The 21295-nt window shown below is 39.4% G+C and overlaps 2 protein-coding genes across 3 annotated transcripts; both read left to right on the top strand.

Moving 5' to 3' along the window:
* The first annotated feature begins 1405 nt into the window (after window positions 1-1405).
* ftsj3 (FtsJ RNA 2'-O-methyltransferase 3) lies at window positions 1406-10704 on the top strand. The gene is made up of 21 exons (XM_039812063.1): window positions 1406-1572; window positions 1754-1859; window positions 2864-2910; window positions 3090-3169; window positions 3382-3481; window positions 3766-3960; window positions 4064-4179; window positions 4392-4496; window positions 4767-4867; window positions 4971-5057; window positions 5162-5308; window positions 5634-5769; window positions 6018-6211; window positions 7326-7440; window positions 7593-7674; window positions 7847-7982; window positions 8108-8205; window positions 8466-8568; window positions 9368-9551; window positions 9767-9861; window positions 10000-10704. The coding sequence occupies exons 1-21, from the start codon at window positions 1506-1508 to the stop codon at window positions 10268-10270; spliced, it is 2565 nt and encodes an 854-aa protein (XP_039667997.1). The 5' UTR covers window positions 1406-1505; the 3' UTR covers window positions 10271-10704.
* Window positions 10705-11387: 683 nt separating this feature from the next.
* Window positions 11388-20445, top strand: clcc1 (chloride channel CLIC-like 1). Of its 2 annotated transcripts, XM_039812254.1 has the most exons (11): window positions 11388-11803; window positions 11931-12038; window positions 13095-13205; window positions 13356-13577; window positions 14192-14332; window positions 14432-14531; window positions 15139-15236; window positions 16302-16448; window positions 16959-17531; window positions 17670-17714; window positions 19342-20445. In XM_039812254.1, exons 1-11 carry the CDS (start codon window positions 11633-11635, stop codon window positions 19444-19446), a joined length of 1821 nt encoding a protein of 606 aa, XP_039668188.1. In that variant the 5' UTR covers window positions 11388-11632; the 3' UTR covers window positions 19447-20445. The 2 variants fall into 2 exon arrangements, with proteins under 2 accessions (XP_039668188.1, XP_039668189.1); XM_039812255.1 differs by lacking the exon at window positions 17670-17714 and having other exon boundaries at window positions 11389-11803.
* The last annotated feature ends 850 nt before the right edge of the window (window positions 20446-21295 follow it).

Here is a 21295-nt window from a genome sequence, read left to right as displayed (position 1 = left end):
CAGTTTTGGTTTAACTTGTCCAAGTTTTGAGATATCTGTCCCTGAGATTTATGTCGCCACCCTAATACAAAGGGGCTGGATTCATTATAAACAACAAGGCATGTACACTATCCAGAACATGGAGAGAAAGGTTCCTGCTGAATTTTATGGATGTAATTTCGTTGTGGTGATCACCTCAAACCAAATTCCATTCACTTAATACATTATTATACATTGTTATACTGGGGTGTTAATAGAAATCTCACCAGCCCTTTACTGCAACATACTGCATTATGTAACACTGTCAGTAGAGTAGTAGGCCTACTACCTTATTTACTGCTGGGTGGTTGAAGACAAATATATTTATTCAGGGGGTCCTCAGAGTTACTGCAGAGGGACCAATTTAAAAAAACTAAACAAATTAAAATATATCGGAAAATATACATTAACATGAATCCAACATATTAGATAAAAGATAAATTGCCCTATTTGCGAACAAACCGAACCATATAGGCCTACTGTAATTTACACAACGCCCTATGCTCCCAAGGGGGCCAAGAAGACTAAGTAAGTAAGTAATTTACACAACACTGATAATAGGCTGTTTGGCCTATAGGTAAGGTAGCCACTAAGGTAGCTATCCACAGATACAGTTCAGCTCAAGTATTGACTGTGCCTTTCACATGTATGTTTAAAATTAAAACAAGATGTATAAATATATGAATAAGTATATCATTTTGATAGCTTAGTATTGTATGCACCATGAAAAAGGAATATGTGTAGGCTACTATAGGCTTAGGCCACCCCACACCTTATTGTAAGTGTTGTAAGTTTTTGACAACTCAATTTAAAACAATATGCAGTTGGGACCCCCTACTGCTCCATCCCTCTTTCAGCTAATAATAATAAATAAAAATAAAATAATAAATAATAAATAATAAAATACATTTTATTTAAAAGGCGCCTTTCTCGGTACTCAAGGACATCGTACAGGGATACGTAAGACATTTAAAATCAGCAAAAAAAAAAAAGGATAAGGGGTCATTGGTCTAAAAAAGTCGAAGACCCCTGGTTTAATGAATCATATTTTTTTCATGACTTTACATGTTTGATAATTAAAAACTTAAATCAGAAAAGTAGTAACTAGCATTAACATGTGATGGACTTAAAAGCACCAAATTTACCTTTAAAAAGTTGAGGGATTAAAGTGGAAAGCTTCTCAAAATCCAATTACATGACTGAAGAACCTAAATCTTCAAACTGTACTAACAAGACTTAATTAAACGTATTAAGTGACTTCTGACTACTGGATGTTGGATTGCATTCTGCCATACAAACAGCAGGTGGCGGAAACGTCCCGTAAGCAACGGGGGCAAAAAATCTGAAGAAGGAGAAGAAGAAGAAGAAGAAATACGTGCAGTGTGACGTTAAACGTCTGCGCCGAGACAGCCACACGTGTTGTTTTCATGGACATTTGAGTGCTTGGTGATATTTTTGTGTTAGAGTAAAGTGTAAAAACCACAAATATGGGGAAGAAACTCAAAGTCGGAAAAACCAGAAAAGATAAATTCTACCATCTGGCTAAAGAAACAGGTAACGTTAGTACCACTCCTAGGAAACATAAGCTTGAGACTGTAACGTTAAGCATTTAAGTAACGTTAGATATCAGCATTAGCAGAAGTGCTAGCCAACTCGCTAACACTAAATCAAGGTGTGCTGAATCAGGATTTTGGAGTCGCAGCTGTCTGATAACATCGTGTTTTGTGTTTTTCAGGTTATCGCTCTCGTTCTTCCTTCAAACTCATCCAGCTCAACCGTAAATTTCAGTTTCTACAGAAAGCCAGAGCTCTGGTCGACCTGTGTGCTGCTCCTGGTGGATGGTGAGCTGCCTGTCAACACCCGATCAGATGCTAATTATCTGTTTTAAAGCTGGGATGCCCAAACTTTAGAGACATAGAGGGACACAAAGTAAACGCTCGGTTATTTCATCCTGTGGAACGTGTAGACATTCAGAAAATCCTTCTAAGATCTATTGCTTTCAATAAATGTTGTAGTTCAACCCTACTTCAGTAACGTTATTCATTTAGGGTTGTTAATTGTGCTATTACAAATTTGTTCTTTGGACTTAACCCTTGTGTTGACTTCGGGTCACATTGACCAGCTTTCAATTTTTGTTTTATATCAGAAAATATGGGACGTAGAAATAAGCGCTGAAAACGTTGAGAAGAACATTTTAACAATTTAAAACGTTGGAAAAAGCAAACAAACTGTGAAAAACTTTTTTTTCCAAGGTTGACGGGAAGACAACACAAGGGTTAAACAAGACTCAGAATAACTCCACTGTGTTCCTTTTGTTTCCACGTTTATTTTTCTTTATCACTCCAACTTTAATGTGATCCATTTTCGTCTTTTCCACAAAAATAATGAACTGTCCTTACCAGATGCTGCACAGGCATTGACAGCTGAGCAAAATAAAGGCTATAACAAAACAATTTCAACTCACAATCACGTTCTGAGCTGTACGAAACAGCGGTCAAAAAAACGTATGGCTACAAACCAAAGGCACCTAACTGAATGACAGCTTCTGGCTTTTATACACCAGCTGATGCAATTACTACCTTAATCAGCTGATCGTCAAAGGGCTGTGACGATATGCCACGCATCAAGATCAATTAACACAAATTATCAGTTTACATCGAGCCTAGTTTACTGTGAATGTCACTGCATTTATGCACAATTTATCAAAATAAAAGTTAATGTCCGGAGTGTCGAGGTCACAAATGGGGCTATGTATTTGAATGTCTAAAAGATGGAGATGAGAAATGTATATTGTGGAATATAGGTAGCACAATGAATACACTCATGATTCAAAATCTCCTTCCAGGTTGCAGGTTGCGTCCAAGTTTATGCCTGTATCCAGTCTCATCATTGGTGAGTGTTATGTCATCAGTATGATTATCTGATGATAACTTGTTCTGCCTCTGCTAAGTATTTTGAAGTCAGTTGTTTAAATAAGTCTCATTGGTTGTTTTGGAATAAACTAATTGCAGTCTAATTTTGATTAGTGAGATACGGTGAGACAAGTTTCAAAAAGTGTTTCCTCTCGTCAGGTGTTGACCTGGTGCCCATCAAGCCCATCCCCAACGTGGTGCTGCTGCAGGAAGACATCACCACCGACAAATGCAGAACGGTGAGGCAGCTACTGCAGAGTTCAGCACGTCACTGAAGGAAAACCGACATCAGTGTCCTGGCTGGATACCAATTTAATAGCCCTGCCAAAAATATGACGCTGTAGACACAGATTGTCCCATGGCATTAAACACCTGCTCTGTAAATTCCCAAACTATAGGATAGTTCTAAACATGGGTTTGTTAAACGTGATACTGTCTGTCCCATATACAGGCTTTACGAAAGGAACTGCAGACTTGGAAGGTCGACGTTGTGTTAAATGACGGAGCCCCGAATGTGGGAGCCAACTGGCAACATGATGCCTTCTCACAAGGTAGGTGCAGCCAAAGCAAACATTTGCCGCTGAGTCAAATAACCAGATAATTTAGAAGTGCCATGTGTCCAAAAATATTAATACATAAATAATTTATAAAATCACATTTTTGTTCAACATTTGAATGCAGTTTGAGTGGAAAATGAAATGTTCTTACCTTTATTTCCTCTAGTGTTTGTGTCCAAATCACATCCCTGAGTAGTTTCTAATAGGCACTTGTCATAATGGATAGTATTTGAACCTAATGTCACAAAATCTCACTTTGTCCCTGGCTTCATCTCTAGCTCATTTGACCCTCATGGCCCTGAAGTTGGCCTGTGACTTTCTGACCAAAGGTGGTACTTTCGTCACCAAGGTCTTCCGCTCCAAAGACTACCAGCCACTGCTCTGGATCTTCCAGCAGTTATTCAAGAAGGTGCAGGCTACCAAGCCACAGGCATCTAGGAACGAGTCCGCCGAGATCTTTGTCATCTGTCAGGGTCAGTGGGAGCTACATATTACAGTCTGTGATGAAGAGAAAAACTTATTTCTGAGCCGCTTCTGCAGATTACATCTAAACCAAATTTGTCTTTTTCTTACCAGGTTTTGTTGCCCCAGACAAAATCGACAGTAAGTTCTTTGACCCCAAACATGCGTTCAAAGAGGTGGAAGTGCAGGCCAAGACTGTGAGGGATCTGATTCCTGTGAAGAAGCCAAAGGCATGTACACTGTATGGGATAATTGAATCTTGGATGATCCATCATTTAACAGAAACTTTCAAGTGTTTGGTCACAATACGAACACCAAAATCAACATTCATATGTTGAGGTAGTCGATATGGTGTGACCGGAGTTGACTTTGGAGGAAACAGCCCACATTTGACACCAATATTGCATGTTTTATTGACCAGGCAGCTTTACTTTTGTTCCAGGCGGAGGGATACACAGATGGTGATCTGACACTCCACCACAGTTTCACTGTGACAGCGTTTCTGAAAGCCGACAATGCCATAGACTTCCTGGACAAAGCCAGTGAGGTGAGATCTCTGTACTACTTTAACTTGTCAAACACCGATGCTGGTGGTCTGCAGTTTCATAGAAAATCCTTTAAAATATAAATTGCAGCTGTAAGGGGAAGGATGTTGAGAAAAATTTAAGATTTATGAAGAATTACTCTGGACCGGATTATTAGATGTTACAGTCCATAGTACGATGTATGTAATGTAAACTGACGTCAAAAAACCTCAGTGTGAGAGAGACAGAAAGAGGACACAGAAAAGAAAATCTAAGAAAAATTCCTCCCTCAGATCACCTTTGACAACACAGACCTGCAGTCTCACCCGGCCACCAGTGATGAGATAAAGGAGTGTTGTCGTGACATCAAAGTGTTGGGACGTAAAGAGCTCCGGTAAGTCAGTTTTTCAGTACCTTTTTTTTTTTTTTTTAATCTAGGTAGAGATAAGTGACTCAAGCATTCATGTGTGTTCTTTTCTCCATCCTCACATATGCAGCCTGCTGCTGACCTGGAGGTCCAAGCTGAGAAAATTCCTGGCCAAAAAACTGAAGGATGATGCCAAACAGCCTGATCCGGAGATCAAGTAAAGTCTTTACAGCACATTTACAAAAAGCCACTGAAAGATTATTGTCTTTGCCAGAATGTGTAATAGGAGATTGGAAAAACATCTCTTTGCTTTGTTTTTAGCTTGAGTTCTGATGAAGAAAAGGGTGCTTCAGAGGACGAAACCGACAAGAAGAAAGAGAAGCAGGGGGTAGAAGAGGATGACGAGGAGGAAGAAATGGAAAAGAAACTGGCAGAACTGAAAGCGGAGGAGGTGGCTGAGCTCAAACGGTACGACACTTAAATTGTTGAGGATTACTTTTTTCTTTCTACTCAGGATTTAACTTTTTCTGTTATTTTCTGTCTGTTGCAACTTAGTAGTGCAACAAACAGTCGCAGGACTGTTTGTTGCACTACTAAGTTGCAACAGACCCCACAAGCAGGGTTGTGAAGTAGTTGTTACAATATGCTTGATTGAACCAGCAGCACTTTGATAGACCTTATCATCTTAACCTCTTACCCTTGATGTGGTTTTAGTGGAAATATATGAAATTGGAACCTGCGGTTTTGACATTTCTTAAGTAAAGAGTTTGAATAACTTTTCATGCTTCATCAGGAAGAAGAGGAAGCTGCTGAAGGAGCGGAGGAAGCTGAGGGAGAGGGTGGAGCTGAAGATGGACCTGCCTGGTGTCTCCATCGCAGATTCCAATGACTCTTCCATGTTTTCCCTTGGCACCATCAAGAAGCAAAAGGTGATGCCGAAACACAGACGCACACATACGGATGCAAAGCTCCTTATTGGGCTTGGTTGGTTAATTCTGTTTGGTACTTTAAGTTGTTGACATCAGTTGGTGGAGATTTGGGATCATCTACTGCCAAAAGTTTTTCAGTGGCCCTTTGGCCTTAGAGATTTAAGTCAAACAAATAAAGCTTCAGTCTCCATAACTTATTGTCCCAATGCTAATTTGATGCTCCTTTGGTATTCACCTCTCTCCTTCAGGCGCTCACTGATATATCCAAGGGGGACATGCAGGTGGCAGACACCCTGGTAGAAGAAGATGAAGACCTTTACCTGTCTGAAGAAGACGATGACGAGGCGGATAAAATGTCCCTGGCCTCTGACTTAGATGATGATGACTTGGAAGAGGTGGAGCAGAGACAGAAAGAGCTGGAGAAGAACGTACCAAAGAAGAAGTAAGTGAAGTAACATGCATGAAACAAGTCAGTCCACTATTTGAAATTCTGTTCCTGCCATGTTTTGGAAATAACATCCTACTTTCGCAGAAAGAAGACAAGTGTCATACTAGGGATGGGCGATGTGGCCTAAAATCCATATTGCGATATACATTGCAGCCTCTTGCGATAAGGATATATATCGCGATATATATCGATTATAATAGAACCATTTCAGACCAGGTTACATAGACCCTAAGGAAAACCAAACTGCTAAATGTATATATTTTTTTTTTTTTTTTTTTTTTTTTTTTTTTTTTTTTAAAAGAGAAAGAAAGAGTATGTAGTTTTGAGAACATTTATTGTTCAAAACTGTAATTATACAACATAATGTTGCAGATAAATAAAATTCAAGTACACTAGTTGCAGAGACTTTGTCAAAGAAAAAGCTTAAAGTATTGGGTGTCTTCTCTTTAGTGCAAACCATTCTAAAAGGCACTACACTTAGTAAGTTTAAGTCCTTGGTTCTTAAATGCCACCCAAGATGCAGAGAACAGGAAAAACTGGTGTCTGTTTAGTTACGGAACAGACACTGTACTGAAAATACTTTCAGTATTAGGCAAAGACACACACACACACACACACACACACACACACACACACACACACATACACATACACATACACATATACATATACATACATACATATATATAGCGGGGAAGTACAACATCTGCAAACACCGACTGCCCAGATTCCAAATGTCCGTTATATATAGTGAACTGTCAGGCTGGTGAAAGGCTCCATGGTACGGCTCGACCAGCTTAAATCCAAACCAAGTCCAAATAATGGATGTTGCACCGGTCTTTTTCACCAGCTTCTTGTTTCGCTTTTAGTCATGTTTACTCAAGATGACGATGACGCGTTGCAGCTCGTGGCTCTAAACTTCACGGATAGATTGCGTCATCAACATGAATTATCGTGATAGTGCAATATAATTAAAATCTCTATCGTAGGCCAATTTTGGATCGTTTATATTACATATCGTCTATATCGCCCATCCCTATGTCATACCCTCCGTTATTAATTGTACTCTTATTTAGATTTGCTTAGCTTATTTATGTCTGTTTTCCAGAGTAAAGTTCATTGAGGAGGAGGAGGAGGAAGAAGGCCAGGATAGTGGTTTGCTGGTGGAACTGGAAGGAAAAGATGAAAAGAAGGAACGAGAGACCAACCTGTGGTTCAGCAAGGTTTGTCCACTTGTGCTCTCATAATGTAATGGATACAATGTTCATGTTGACAGTTACACAAAATGGTGGCTGTATAAAGATCTGTCGCCTGTAAATGAGTTGATTTCTGTGTGACCCGTGACCTTTGACCCTGCCGTCCTTTTGCTCTGTAGGGCATCTTCTCTGAGATTGACCTGGAAGGAGATGCAGAGAGTGAGCTCCGACAGACCGAGTGGCTTCAGAACAAAAGAATGGGTAAAAGTTTCACATTCATTTATTCATACGTCCAAAACAGATTTTTTTGTTAAAAAAAAAGAAACTGACATAGTGCTATAATAGTTTAAAATATCACTTATTAAAGGATAGTAGTTCTAATAAAAATGGGGCTGGCAAAATAATGACATTTTTGGATCTTCTTTTGGAAAAGGCAAAAAGAGGAAAGCTGAAGAAGAGGAGGAGAAGGAGGAGGAGGCTGCTCCGCCAGAGAAGGAAAAGGCGGGACCTTCAAAGCAAGCTGAAGATGAGAGTGACAGTGACTCGGATGACAGCAGCGATGATGAGAAGTAAAACCTAATTTCTTGTGGCTGTCTATGCTGTTTTCTGTTCTAAATATATGGATCCAATTTGATTCATACTATTGACAATAAGTAATTACACTAATCATTTAATACTTTGCTCCTTTTTCAAGGGAGATAATGAAGATGAAGCAGGTCACTAAAGGAGCAGGAGGGATGTCGGGAGAGGCGAATGACGTTGACCTCCAAGTTGTTCCTGTAGAAAGCATCAGTGAGTATGAGATGCATTCATACGTCAGGGGGGTTTGGCTGGTGAACTCCAACCTACACATATCCTAACTTTTGGAAACTCCTGAACTTATAACACAAGAGAAACGAGGCATCTTAAATCAAATGTCATCAACTCAAAAGCAATTGCATAACCAAAACGACAATGACCTCTTCTGTGCATGTACTTGCAGCCAGTTAAAGTGCGTCCTCTTCATGTTTCTGTGTAACTCTGTGCATGTGTGTGGGTCCTGTGCTCCTCAGGTAAGAAAGCCAGGATCCTGGATGCAGAGGGCCTGGCCCTGGGCTGTCAGATCGCCACGTCTAAGAAGAGAGCCAGGGACCTGTTGGACGGCTCTTTCCACAGGTGTGTGAGTGCGTGTGAGGTATCCCAATTGTGTGCCCACTTTTCAGTTCAAATTGTCTCACAAAGCTTACAGTAATTAAAGTATCCGGTTGAAGTCTTTCTTATTGTCTACAAATTCAACAAAGTATTGTTTCTACTTACAAGTGCCTGTATTGCCAAAACCTGATATCATTTTTACAAACATGTAAATCAGCCACACAATCGCACTGGGTGACATGTTCTGTCCTATGATGGACATGGGCACTAGTTTTTAATTTTTTTATTTATTTTTTTTATTACTAAATTCCCGCATAGAACGTCCTGCTGTTCTGTTTTAAGAGTCATTTTTCTGCATTTTTGGCAGGATAGCTTAAGACATGAAACAGGAGGTGTGGGGGGGGGATGACATGAAACAAAGGGCTGCAGGTCGTAGTTGAACCCTGGCCCGCTACGTCGAGGAGTAAACCTCTATATATGGGCGCCCGCTCTACCAACTGAGCTATCTGGGCGCCCAAGTCCTGCTGTTGTAAATACTCGCTTCCATTTAAAAATGGAGTATGGATGGATGGATGTATGGATGGATGGAAACAAATGGCTTTAGGGTTGAGTGCCACAGAAAAATTGTAGGGAGGACAATAACAAGTATAGAATAACACCAGACTGATTTGAAAATAATGTGATTTCTCCTACTGCTAAAATCTGTGTCGAGGTGCCACATGCATTAACACCACAGGGTTTACACACACAGTATCTAATTCTAAAACGGGTACATGTTTGAAAGATTCCTGTAGAGCAAGCTGATTGTATGATGCTCCTGCAGGTTTGCTAGCTCCGAGGAGCAGTGGGATGTACCGGAGTGGTTCCTGGATGACGAACGGAAACACCGGAAGAAGCCGGTGCCGGTCACCAAGGAGATGGTCGAGGAGTTCAAACAAAAATGGAAGGAGATCGATGCCCGACCCATCAAACGAGTTGCAGAGGCCAAGGCCAGGAAGAAGAGGAGGGTAAGATCTAGGAAATGTACAATGGTGCAACAGTTGATTGGAAAAAAGGCTGACAATGCTAAAAGATGATCAGACATAAAACTGGATCTTTATTTAAATCACTACAGCTGATAGATCTGTTTTTGTTTTCGAACAAAAACCTTTTTAATTTAGGCAACCTCTGGCAAAGTATTTCTTTAGATCTTGATTTGTAAGTTTCTCTATGATGTTTCCAGATGCTGAAGAAGATGGAGCAGGCTAAGAAAAAAGCAGAGGCAGTTGTCAACACAGTGGACATCTCTGAGAGGGAGAAAATGGCTCAGCTGAAGGGGTATGACATCACACCTGTCGTGTTGGAGCCACACTTCAAAAGAAAATTATGACTTCATTAAACTAAATGCTTTCTTGTGGATAATTGTATCAATAACACAATTTAAATCATTGTCTTGTCTTTTTCTCATTATGTAAGTATCTACAAGAAAGCTGGCCTGGGAAAGGAGAAGAGAGAAGTCACATACGTTGTGACCAAAAAGGGAGCTGGCAAGAAGGTGAGGAGGCCCGCTGGTGTTAAGGGAGCCTTCAAACTGGTGGATGGACGCCTGAAGAAAGACATGCGGGGGATGCAGAGGAAAGAACAGCAGACTAAAGGGGGCAAAGGAAAAGGTGGTAAAGGAAGAGGAGGACATGCAAAGGGTGGCAGAGGAGGGATGAAGAGTGGTAGAGGGCGAAGAGGAAGATAAATTTGAACCCGTAGCACTCTCACAGTCTTGCCTTCCTAACTATTAAACTTTGCCTGATCTCATGTTGCAAGTGAGCATTTATGGAGCTATGTGAGCTAAGATGCCGCAGTTTGGGCTCTTGTAATCATGTCCAGAGGCTAAAATGAGTTTTGGTCATTCAAATGGATGCTATCTTTTTAGCAACTTTTGCTAAGGTTCCTGAAAACCCATTTGGATATGTTCTGTGGGTACTTAAATACTGGTGTTCTCTGTATGTCTTTCTGAAGATGTAGATTATTTGAACTTGAACTATGTAAACGGAGTGGTTTCACTGAACAGCTAAACTGTAAATGGCAGAAATCAAGTTAAAAAATAAATGTATTCTCCAGAAATGTTGCTATTAATGTAAATATTATATACACATTTTTGCAATAAATGTTTTGTTGAATCTTTAATAAAGTGTTTCCTGTGATTTAAAAAAAGAAAAAGAAAAAAAGTAGAACCTTCATTCCTTTAACTTTCTTAATTAGCTTTTTAGAGAGATGTGGTCCTCACAGGAAAGCAACGATACAAACATATGATGATCTTATAGAATATGATGCATTGCTCTAGATTAAACTACCCAACAGTGTAAAAAGGAGTTTAAATCGGCACAACCTTAAACATCTACAGCAGTGAAATAAAATGTACACATTAATGCAGCAGTAACATTAATCCAAGAACAGAAAAGTAAAACACTTACAGGGAACAGTTTGCTGCACACAACTTTTACTATGAGTACTTTTTACTGATAATACTTACATCTATTACTTAAAGTAAGTTTTCGAATGCAGGACTTTTAGTGGAGTATTTTCACAGTGGGGTATTAGTAGTTTTACTTCAGTAAAGGATCTGAATACTTCTTCCACCACTGAGTATGACTCAGCTTGAGTAATGTTTTTTTCTTTTGAATTTACTTAAATAATTTCACTTAAATGATATTTTTCTTTATCCTTTGCTGAGCACTTGTCATCACATAATTTTATTCTTCCAAAGGAAAACCCAATACATATTTTTTGTTATTTTTACTAAAATAATATATATACTCTGAAAACTACTTTTCCCTTGAGCCTTTGCGACGTACGTACGTTACGGTTGTATCGTAGAGCGGCTCTGGCAGCCGTAAAACTCCAAAGAAGCGGCTGTTATGTTTGTTGTGTTGTTAGAGTGGAACGTATTTAATATTCAGCGTATTATTGTAGCATTCGCGTATCAAAGTGTTTACCATTACGTTAGCTTGTCGAGTTAAGTTGTTAACTCAACTTTGTTGAATAGCTAACGTTAGCCACCTTGCTTTCACTTTTAAGTCTTGGAAGTTCTTACTGCAGCTAGTTAGCTCTAATAATGGACGGTTACTTGAGAAAGTACCATCGTTTCTCTACCAGGATGCTCCTCATTGTCCTGGTATGCAGCCTGTCTCTGGCTGCCACAGGACAGCAGGACGAGGACTGGATAGACCCCTATGACATGCTCAACTACGATGCAAGCACCAAGACGATGAGGAAGCCTGCAGAGGTTAGGTGATGTTAAATGTCTACGCTGGCCGAATTGCATTTGCTAACGTTGCAATTGCCCTAATGCTCTGAAGCTGTGTTAATATCTCTGCTGTGATATTTAATGCGTGTGTATGTATGGCTTGCAGCCAGCAAACTATGACAATGTGCCCACCAAGAGAAGAGAGTATACTCAGGACCACGGCCAGGTGGAGCCGACGCCGTGTAGCAAACAAGTAGAGGCTCTACAGAGACAGGTTGGTGGTTCGTTCTTCTGAGGAAACCAATTACTGTACAAGAGTGTCTACAGCTATACCACGGCAGACGATGTTCTCTGCAGATAATAGCAATCATTTACATCTTTATTTACAGGCAGATTCAAACCGTAATCAGTAGTGTCTGAATATAATTCAATAAATATCAATCGATCAATCATGTTCTTAAGTGCAACAGATACACAAGTTAAAACAATTGTGCAAAATGAGTTAAATTATAAATAAAAATTTGAATAATTAATTATTGAGAATTTAGACCTTTTTAATGGATTGATTTGTTTATCTATGTTTTCTAGACATTTACCACCCTATTGGGGACATTTTTTTGTTTAAACATTAGAGAAACGAATAGGAACAGTTGGCAAAAACTGGCAAAGATTAAGACAACAATCAGAGATGTGGACTTGAGACTTGGTGACTTGGACTCAAGTCGACTCGAGTTGACTTGACAAAAAATAAATGACTTGACTTGAGGCATGATGACTCGGATTACTTACGTGTATTCATAAGTTTGAATTTTAGCTGTTAAATATAAAATAATATAATTTAATGTTTTCATGTTTCTGTCTAAATATCAAGTGTGCTATGCAGCAGCAGCAGCGCAAACTGTGAATCATGACAACTCAAAAAGCTCCCCAATATGTGATTGTCATGATTGGATGACTAGCTGCCAGTCAAACTTCTTGCTATGGCAACCCGTAGCCTTTAAAGACTCCTTACCCCTACCTTGTCTTTTCTCTTTATAAAGACCGGGTACTACGGGTAAAACTTGGGTGTAGAAAAAAAAAAAGTGACTTCATTTGGGACTCGACTTGATGTAACCTGTGACGTGACTTGGCCCCAAAAAATAACTGACCTAGACCAAATAACTTCAGACTTGGGGCTTGAGCAAAGATGACTTGTTGACAACACTGACAACAATACAAAAAGCCTAAAAATTGGTGCTTGACATGACAGGTAGGCTTTAGATGCCTCAAAATGAATGAGCATAAGGTTGCTGGACACATCGGAGACACTGTTCTGCTTTGCTTTCATCAGAATGAAGAATTAAACAAGAGAATCACGGCCATGTCTCAGCAGCCTTCATGCAATCCAGTGTTTAAACGATTCCTTACCAGACTCCGGAAGGAAATACAAAGAGTTGGTTTGGTATGTGGTCAATTCACAAGTATTATATTATGCTGTGTTATGTGGCTTTGAATACATCTTTGCTAATCTTAAATGCATTTTACTGAACCTTTCTTGTAATCATCATGTGGCCTACATTTGACAATGCTACCTGTCCCTTTTGCTCCCCAGCCCAGTGACTCCACGGACATCCTCTATGATGCCAAAATCAGGCTGTCCTCACAAGCCATGACAGAGATTCAGACACTTCTGGAGGGCGAAGACAGCTGGAGAACAGGGGCTCTGGACAATGCCCTTAGTCAGATACTGGTAGATCTTAGACCGCATGACTACGAGGCCTGGAAGTGGCGTTTTGAAGACACCTTTGGAGTGGAGCTTGACACACTATTAAAAGTAAGCCTCATTTATTAATCTGAAATTTTTGTTTGTGGGTCTTTACGATACTTCAGTCATGTGCTACAATTAACGTTCATAGTCAAAGCTTTAAAATGTGTAGTCTGATATTTATTATATATATATTATTATTATTATTTTTTTTTGCATGTGTCTTAAGTGAGACTGAACTGCGTGTTGCAAAACTGGAGTACCTGGTTTATGTAAAGAGAAAATTTAACTCTTTCTCTTGCACACTAGATAATTTGGTAAAAAACACCAGAATTGTATAATACCCAAAAGCTCAAATGTAATGGCTGAATAAAGCAGATTTCTGTGATTGTTTTTTTTCCTTAAGTCAACGCAGTACTCAAACAAGAACCTGTTGCCGCTTCACTCTCAGTGGTATATGATTGCACACAAGTAACCGGGTCGGCTTTCTCCAGTAAACTCATTTCTTAAACATCATGTAACAACTAGAAACCTGGGTTCCATAATCAGGTTTGGGATTAGATAAAAACACAAGCTACATTTCTCCTGCAGAAAGACAATTTCTTGGCCATGTGTGTGGGTCAAATTGTACTCAAAAATTGTAATTCTCAAATTTTATTGTAATTGTTCTGTCTGTGTTCCAGATTGGGCTGGGTGTTCTGGTCATAGTGGCCATCATATGCACTCAGCTGTGGTCAAAGGTCTCCTGGTTCATGCAGTTCACTAGACTGTTTGCTGTCTGCTTCTTCGTCAGTATTATCTGGAACTGGCTTTATCTGTACAAGGTGAAATTCCCTTGCTGTTGTTTAAATGGCATTCCATGCTTTTGTTTAGACAGATAAGTTTGTAATACCATTAAAGCTTTTTTTTTTTTTTCTTTCCAGATTGCCTTTGCCGAACACCAAAGCAACCTAGCGAAGATGGATAACGCCTACGAAAAATGCACTGGAGTGAAGAAAATTGACTGGAGTGATAGCTTGAAAGGTGACCCAATTACAAGTGTATATATATATAACATATAGTTGCTCCATTATCATTTGATACATCGTTAGTATGAAAATATTGATTAAAGCCGCTTCAGTCCGTCTAACAAATTCCAAATCAAGAAATGTGAAGATACATCGTTTTCACTACACTGCGATGACAAAACGTATGATGATAATGTCCATGCTTCTTGTTAAATCCATGATGTAATAACGTTTGGTACTTTTACCACGTTGAAGTTTATTTCAAAGCCCCCTGTTAGGGCTATTGGTGGATTGATTTGAAACAATGAAAATAAGTTGTTGCCAGGTGTGTATCTTTCTGCTGATCCATGTATGGGTCCATTCACCACCACTGGCCCATGCACATCAGTCAAACATTGTCTAGTGCACATTACATTTTTAAAAAACACACATTTTTCTTTTTTTTACGTTACCGCAACCCACTTGGAGTTGGGTCAGGCACGCTTTTTGCCCAACTCCGGAGATTGTCCATCTCGGGTGCGACTCGGCCCAACTCGGCGTGTATGAACTGGTAATGCCAGTCAAACTTGGTTTGACTGGCCTGGCCAAAAGTGCTACTGTTTTTTTTTGTCGTGTTTTTGCAGAGTGGTTCAGAAGCACCTGGACTCTTCAAGGTGACCCTTGTAAGAAATACTATGAAGTCCTCATGGTCAACCCCATTCTGCTGGTACCTCCAACCAAGGTATGTACAGTAGGTCACTATGATGTTACGGGTCCCAGGGATGAGTGCCACAGTAACTGAAATGTAACCTGTATGAAAGCAGGTAAAATGGGAACAATGAAGATACGGTGCATCTCGTTTCCTTCCAGATTGCTTCTCTGGTTGTTTTATTAAACGACTCAAAATCATGTAAATGTAACAATGTATCGTTAAAGTCCATCACTTAATTCAGTATACAGTTTAAAAAACATACTCTAGTCAGTTGCTGTTTCTGTGATGAACACATTTCCCTTGACTTTCATTTTTAAGAAACCTCTTTAGTAATTAAAGTACATCAAGCCATGCTAATAGCGCAAATATGGCGTCACTGTGGAAAAACGCAGACAGGACAGACTTACTTTCTCTCTGTCTTTATACTTGTCAAAATCACCAGAAACATTTAACAATCATGTTAATAAAGCCTAACCTTGTAAACTGGATATTTCTGGGTTATTTACAGTTTACCAACCTGTATGAAAGCAGGTAAAACAGAAACAATTAAGGTACGGTGTGTCTCATTGCTTCTGATGAAACAGCAGAGGTGCCGCTCTCTTACCAATCCCCGCAGCCAAACGTTCCGCCTCACTGCTACCCAAAGAAAACCGCATTCCTCACTCTATTATTGTAATGACAATTAGTTTTTCTTCTCCCTAAATACAGACATGAATGTATCCCATAAATCAAAATTATAAGCATAATATTTACTCTCTCATTTTATCACATAAATGTGGTCACATATGTGTTTTCAGTGCACGTACAGGCTATATTATGCTGCGTAATAATACTGTTTGTTACAAGGCTATCGGCTAACTACACAAAAGTCCCCTCTGAGGCATCCTGACATAAAATAAAACCTAGACAAAATGTTGTTTGGTTTTTTGGCATTTATTGAGGAATTAGAATGAAACGTTTCACGCTATCATATAAATGGGTTCCCATTCAACATTAAGAGTCGTCCTGAAGTTGGCTATTTGGTGTATCAGTTTTGAATATCTTTATGGGTGTGGAAACACAAAGTTAACATTCTAAACATCCCTCTCTGTTTAGGCAATCGCAGTTACCATCACAACATTCATCACAGAGCCGCTGAAGCATGTTGGACAGGGGATCAGTGAATTCCTTGTAGCCCTCCTCAAAGATCTTCCAATTACCCTGCAGATCCCAGTTCTCCTCACTATTGTGATCGCCATTGTGGTAAGGACTCTTTACACTCGCACACTACGCAAATAAATAATATCGGACAATGTGTCTCTATGCTGCTAGAGATGGTCCGATACCATTTTTTGCTTCCCGATACCGATTCTGATACCTGAACTTGCGTATCGGCAGATACCGAGTACCGATCCGATACCAGTGTGTCATATATTTTATTATGTTTTAACAACTGTATACTACTATCCCTGTATGGATGTGATATGATTTCTATCTTTGTTGTCGGTCTGGCTCAGGTTAAACTCTGTGTGAAACATGAACAAACACAAACAATGAATGCCACCGAACTTTCTTTTATTCTCCAGTTAGAAAAAGAACATAAATAAACTAATTTAATGTAGATTTTCTTTAGGGCTTTATTACGTGGTATCGGATCGGTGCATAAACTCCAGTACTTACCGATACCAGCTTTTTAGGCAGTATCGGAGCCGAAACCGATATCGGTATCGGAACATCTCTATATGCTGCTATAGTTATTTAACTCTTCTACAGGTATGCGTGTATGGAAGTGTGCAGGCATCCTTCCGGTATGGCATCACTGCACCTTTCCGCCGCCCTCGAAGGGATCCACCTCCTCCACAGCTGGAGCACCCGCAGCCTCACATCCAGGAGATCGAGGACGGTGACCACTTAGCGGGAGGGGACGCGCCACAACATGCCCCAAGGCACAGAGTCAATGACGGCAGATTACAAAGGAACCAGGTTCATCAGAGGCGGCCTAACCGACCCAGGGAAGTGGTTGTGGAGACACTACGCACTGCCGGGTATCCCTACAGTGAGGATGAGGCGGATGCTGCGCTGCGTGAGGCGGAGCAGAATCCCTCCGCTGAGTCAGATTCAGAAAACCTGCAGGAGACACCAGAGGATCTAGAAGGAGAGAGCGCTAGCAGTGTTGCTGCTAACACAACCCAAACAAAAACTAAACCCACTGAATCCGATTCTTCTCCATCAAAGACTAAACCTCTGAAAGCGAATGAAAAGCTTTCTCAAGATAAACTCAGCAGAGACAGTGCAGCACCCAAACCTCAGGGAGCAGGAAGGCGGCCTCCTCAAACTGATGTTCAGGTGAGTTCTTTTTTTAAATACATTAACTAAACTAAATAATATTTATCTTAATAATACCTGACTTTAGACATACTATAGTGCTTCTTAAATGAAATGTCAACTTCAAAGTACACTGTTTGTCATGTTTTAATGCTTCAGCTTTGCACTAATGGGATGGTGAATATTCACATTGGACATAAATTGGTAAATAAGTATTTAATAAATAGATCATGTTTTATGATATTTTTAGTTGTTTTGTGTTTTTTCTTTTGATGATGGCTGTAAAGCTTGTCTTGTGCTTGTAAATGTGTTTATGCACCCGTGGATAGATGTTATAGCTTAATATGCATATTTATTTGCTGCCACAACTCTTTGTTTCAACTTTAATAACACAAATTATACTCTATGTGCAGTGGATTTTAACTGGGATGCCATGGCAACTGGAACTTGATGATATCCAAAAGTGCATGAAATAAATCTTTGATTCAAATTTTAGTTAACTAGTTTTAGCAATTAAATCATTTTTTCTCTGTAACCAGGAATTGAACTTTTCTCCGCCCTCTCATGAGTATAGTCATGGTTAAAAATGTGACATTTGTGAACAACTAGTACTTCGATCTATTTTATAATTTTGTAGGTATGTACCGAATCTTTTTTTTTTTTTTTAACCATTCAAAGCTTTTATTGAGGTTTTGGAGTAAAGCTTTGAATGTCTGTCTTTGTCACCCTACCGTTCTTTAATAACTATAACTCGTCAGTTTTGTCAACATAAATACCATAGCGTGTATGTTAAGACTTCCTCCCACTGTACAAAAGTGAAGCCAAAATACCGGAGTCTGTGCAGTAGTGATCAGGCGGTGGAGCCGCGGTATCAAAGCCCCGGCCATACACCCGCTCGACCAATCATGAGTCAATCACAGCTGTCAATCATGAGGTTTCACCCCATTTTTTGGGCATCAAATAACTAATAAAAACCAAACTTATCCAAAAAATTAACACACGAACAAACCGAAACCATCTTTGGGAATAATTTATTATTCACTATAAATTATTATTTATTTTTGTAGTTTGGTCCATGTACCATCCGCTAACATGGAAGGGGCGGGATTTATGACGTATACTGCAGCCAGCCTCCAGGGGTTGATTGAGATGTTTTGGATTCACTTATACAGTTTATGCATCAACCCCTGATAAATGCGTATAAAATATGTAAATATGTAGGCAGCAGGCTAATGCAGTAAGGGCATAAAATAATGATAAAATAATAATCAAGCTCTTAGACTTATAGCAACATTATGCTATGACAGAAACAACACTCTGGAGTTATTTAAAAAAAAGTTTGGATCACACAAGTCGGAAACAATCCTAAGCCACCACTTGAATATAATTATGCAAATAGTATAATACTAATAATATTAGTGTAGCCTAATCTTTATTTGCAACTGTGCAGAAATACCGACTTTAAACAGAATAAATAGACAAGCAAAAGACGTGTGCAAACATTGCAACATCATTACAGATGAAGCTTCAAACTTCTCCTCACAGCCCTATAACTTCCTTAGCAATAAAGAGGTAGAATTTCACTGCATATGAGTACATTTAGTTCATCAATCTTTATTGGCATTTGAAGGGTTTTAGCAGCAAATAACATAACCCCTTCTCTTTCTAAAATGCAATGCAACTAAATGTCTAATGATTTATTGATAGAAATCTCTAAATATAATATACTTTGGTTTAAGAATGTACTATTCGCGGCTACAAGACATATTTTTATTTGAGCATGTAAGCATTTTTGTGCAACATATTTCTGATGTAAACCCCTTCACTACAGGACCTGCAGGTCTCAGCAGAAGACGGGACATCCTCTGTCTCACTGCCGTCCATTGAAACTGTCGGAGTTCCTGTTCAGGAGACATCTGCCACATCAATGGAGTAGGCTGCTTCTCCATCGGTCAAAGCTGAAAGCATAGATGCAAAGTGATGCAAAGAAGACTTAATAACTGACTCACTGTTTAAATGTGCACAAACAACATTTCAGAGGTAACCCAATGGAGAAAGCAGCCCAGTTTTGCCAACTAACTTTCTGCCCTGTGGTGCACTGAATGTGCCTTTCCCTGAGCAGAGTCAACAATACAGTTAAGTGAATCTGCTCATTATTTCATGATGATTTCAGCTGTGCTGTAGTTCCTCAGTTAGAAAGAGTCAAATGTTTGATCGACCGCACAGCAGCCACAATAAAATGAGTATCAGGGAAAGGGAACGGATGTTGTTAAAAACATTATTTACTTGGTCTGGTGTTTCTGTGTTTTTTTTTTTACCCATGGGTCAGGAATCATGGTCATGGTCTTTTCCTAGTTTCACTGTAATGATAACAATGAACAAGTAATAATGTTTTAAATTTTGAAAGTTAAATATGCATTTGGATTTTGTAATTTAAAAGGGTTAAAATAAAATGTATTTCTTGATGCTGTATTTTTTACAATAAGCATTTATTTTATTTTATTATTATTAGCGATTTGTATATAGAGGGCTTGAAATAGTGACACTGAAGTCAGTTTTGCTGGGCTGCAGTGCTACATACGAAGATTAAAACTGATTAGATTTTATTTCAAACATGTTAAAAACCAACAAAACCTAGCAAAAGAGAGTAAATATTGGACTTACATCAGGTGACAGAAACATGAGTCCAAATGAAGGATAATGCTGCTTAGTGTCTGCTGGATGTGTAAATAGGCAACTGCTGCTAAAATGTTAATTTCATCAACTTTACAAGGTGATCCTCTACCCATGTTGTGCAGTTTATTTGTACTACCCTCAAATGGCAAACTGTATATGTACATTTGCCAAATGTTATTACAGGTGCGTGACCTTTTTAAGAAGTAAATCTTATTAATGGGTAATAATCTAATAGAAATAAAATGTTACAATGAATTTGTTGCTTTGTTCAGTGTGAAGCTTTTAGATTGCGACAGCCATGGCCTGAGGCATTATATTTTCAGGTTGTCTGTCTGTACATGTGTCTGTCCCTTTCTTTCTTTTTTTTTTAGATAATTATTTGGGCATTTTAGGCCTTTATTTGATAGGATAGCTGAAGTCTTGAAAGGGGAGAGAGAGGGGGAATGACATGCAGCAAAGGGCCTCTGCGTAGAGGACCGAGCCTCTGTACATGGGGCGCATGCTCAACCAGGTGAGCTACCCAGGCACCCCGTCCGTCCCATTCTTATAAACGCGATATCTCGGGACCCCCTGGATGGAATTTCTCAAATTTGGCACAAATGTCCCCTTGGACCCAAGGATAAACTGATAAGATTTTGGTAGTAGCTATGGTGCGTAGCTTCTGTCGCCCCAATGAGGAATTTTAAGTAATGACAACAACATTGTCTGCTCACCGTCCCCACCCCCTCCTCCACACAGTTGCTAGTAGCCAAGGAGGACACGGACGATTAAAAAAAACATGATGGACTCTTCAGAAGAGATAATTATCTTCACTTGAGTTTCTGCGCGTGAAAGTCGCTGGAGGACATAATTTTCCGAACATAGCCATATTGAGAAATACAGAGTTGTGGAGCCGATAGTCTTAATTAGCTTTGTAGCAACTCATTTGGCAATGGCTAGAATGTAACGGACGTTCATTAATGTCAAAAAGTTATGCACTACAGTAAAGCTTTAATGGTCAAGGTCACTGTGACTTCACAAAAGCGCGTTTCTGGCCATAACTCAAGAATTCCTATGCTAATTATGACAACATTTCACACAAATGTATAATAGGATGCAGCGATGAAGGG

This window comes from Perca fluviatilis, chromosome 9 (assembly GCF_010015445.1).
Source record: "Perca fluviatilis chromosome 9, GENO_Pfluv_1.0, whole genome shotgun sequence".
Lineage (NCBI taxonomy): Eukaryota > Metazoa > Chordata > Actinopteri > Perciformes > Percidae > Perca > Perca fluviatilis.
This window is presented reverse-complemented; position numbering and strand designations above follow the sequence as displayed.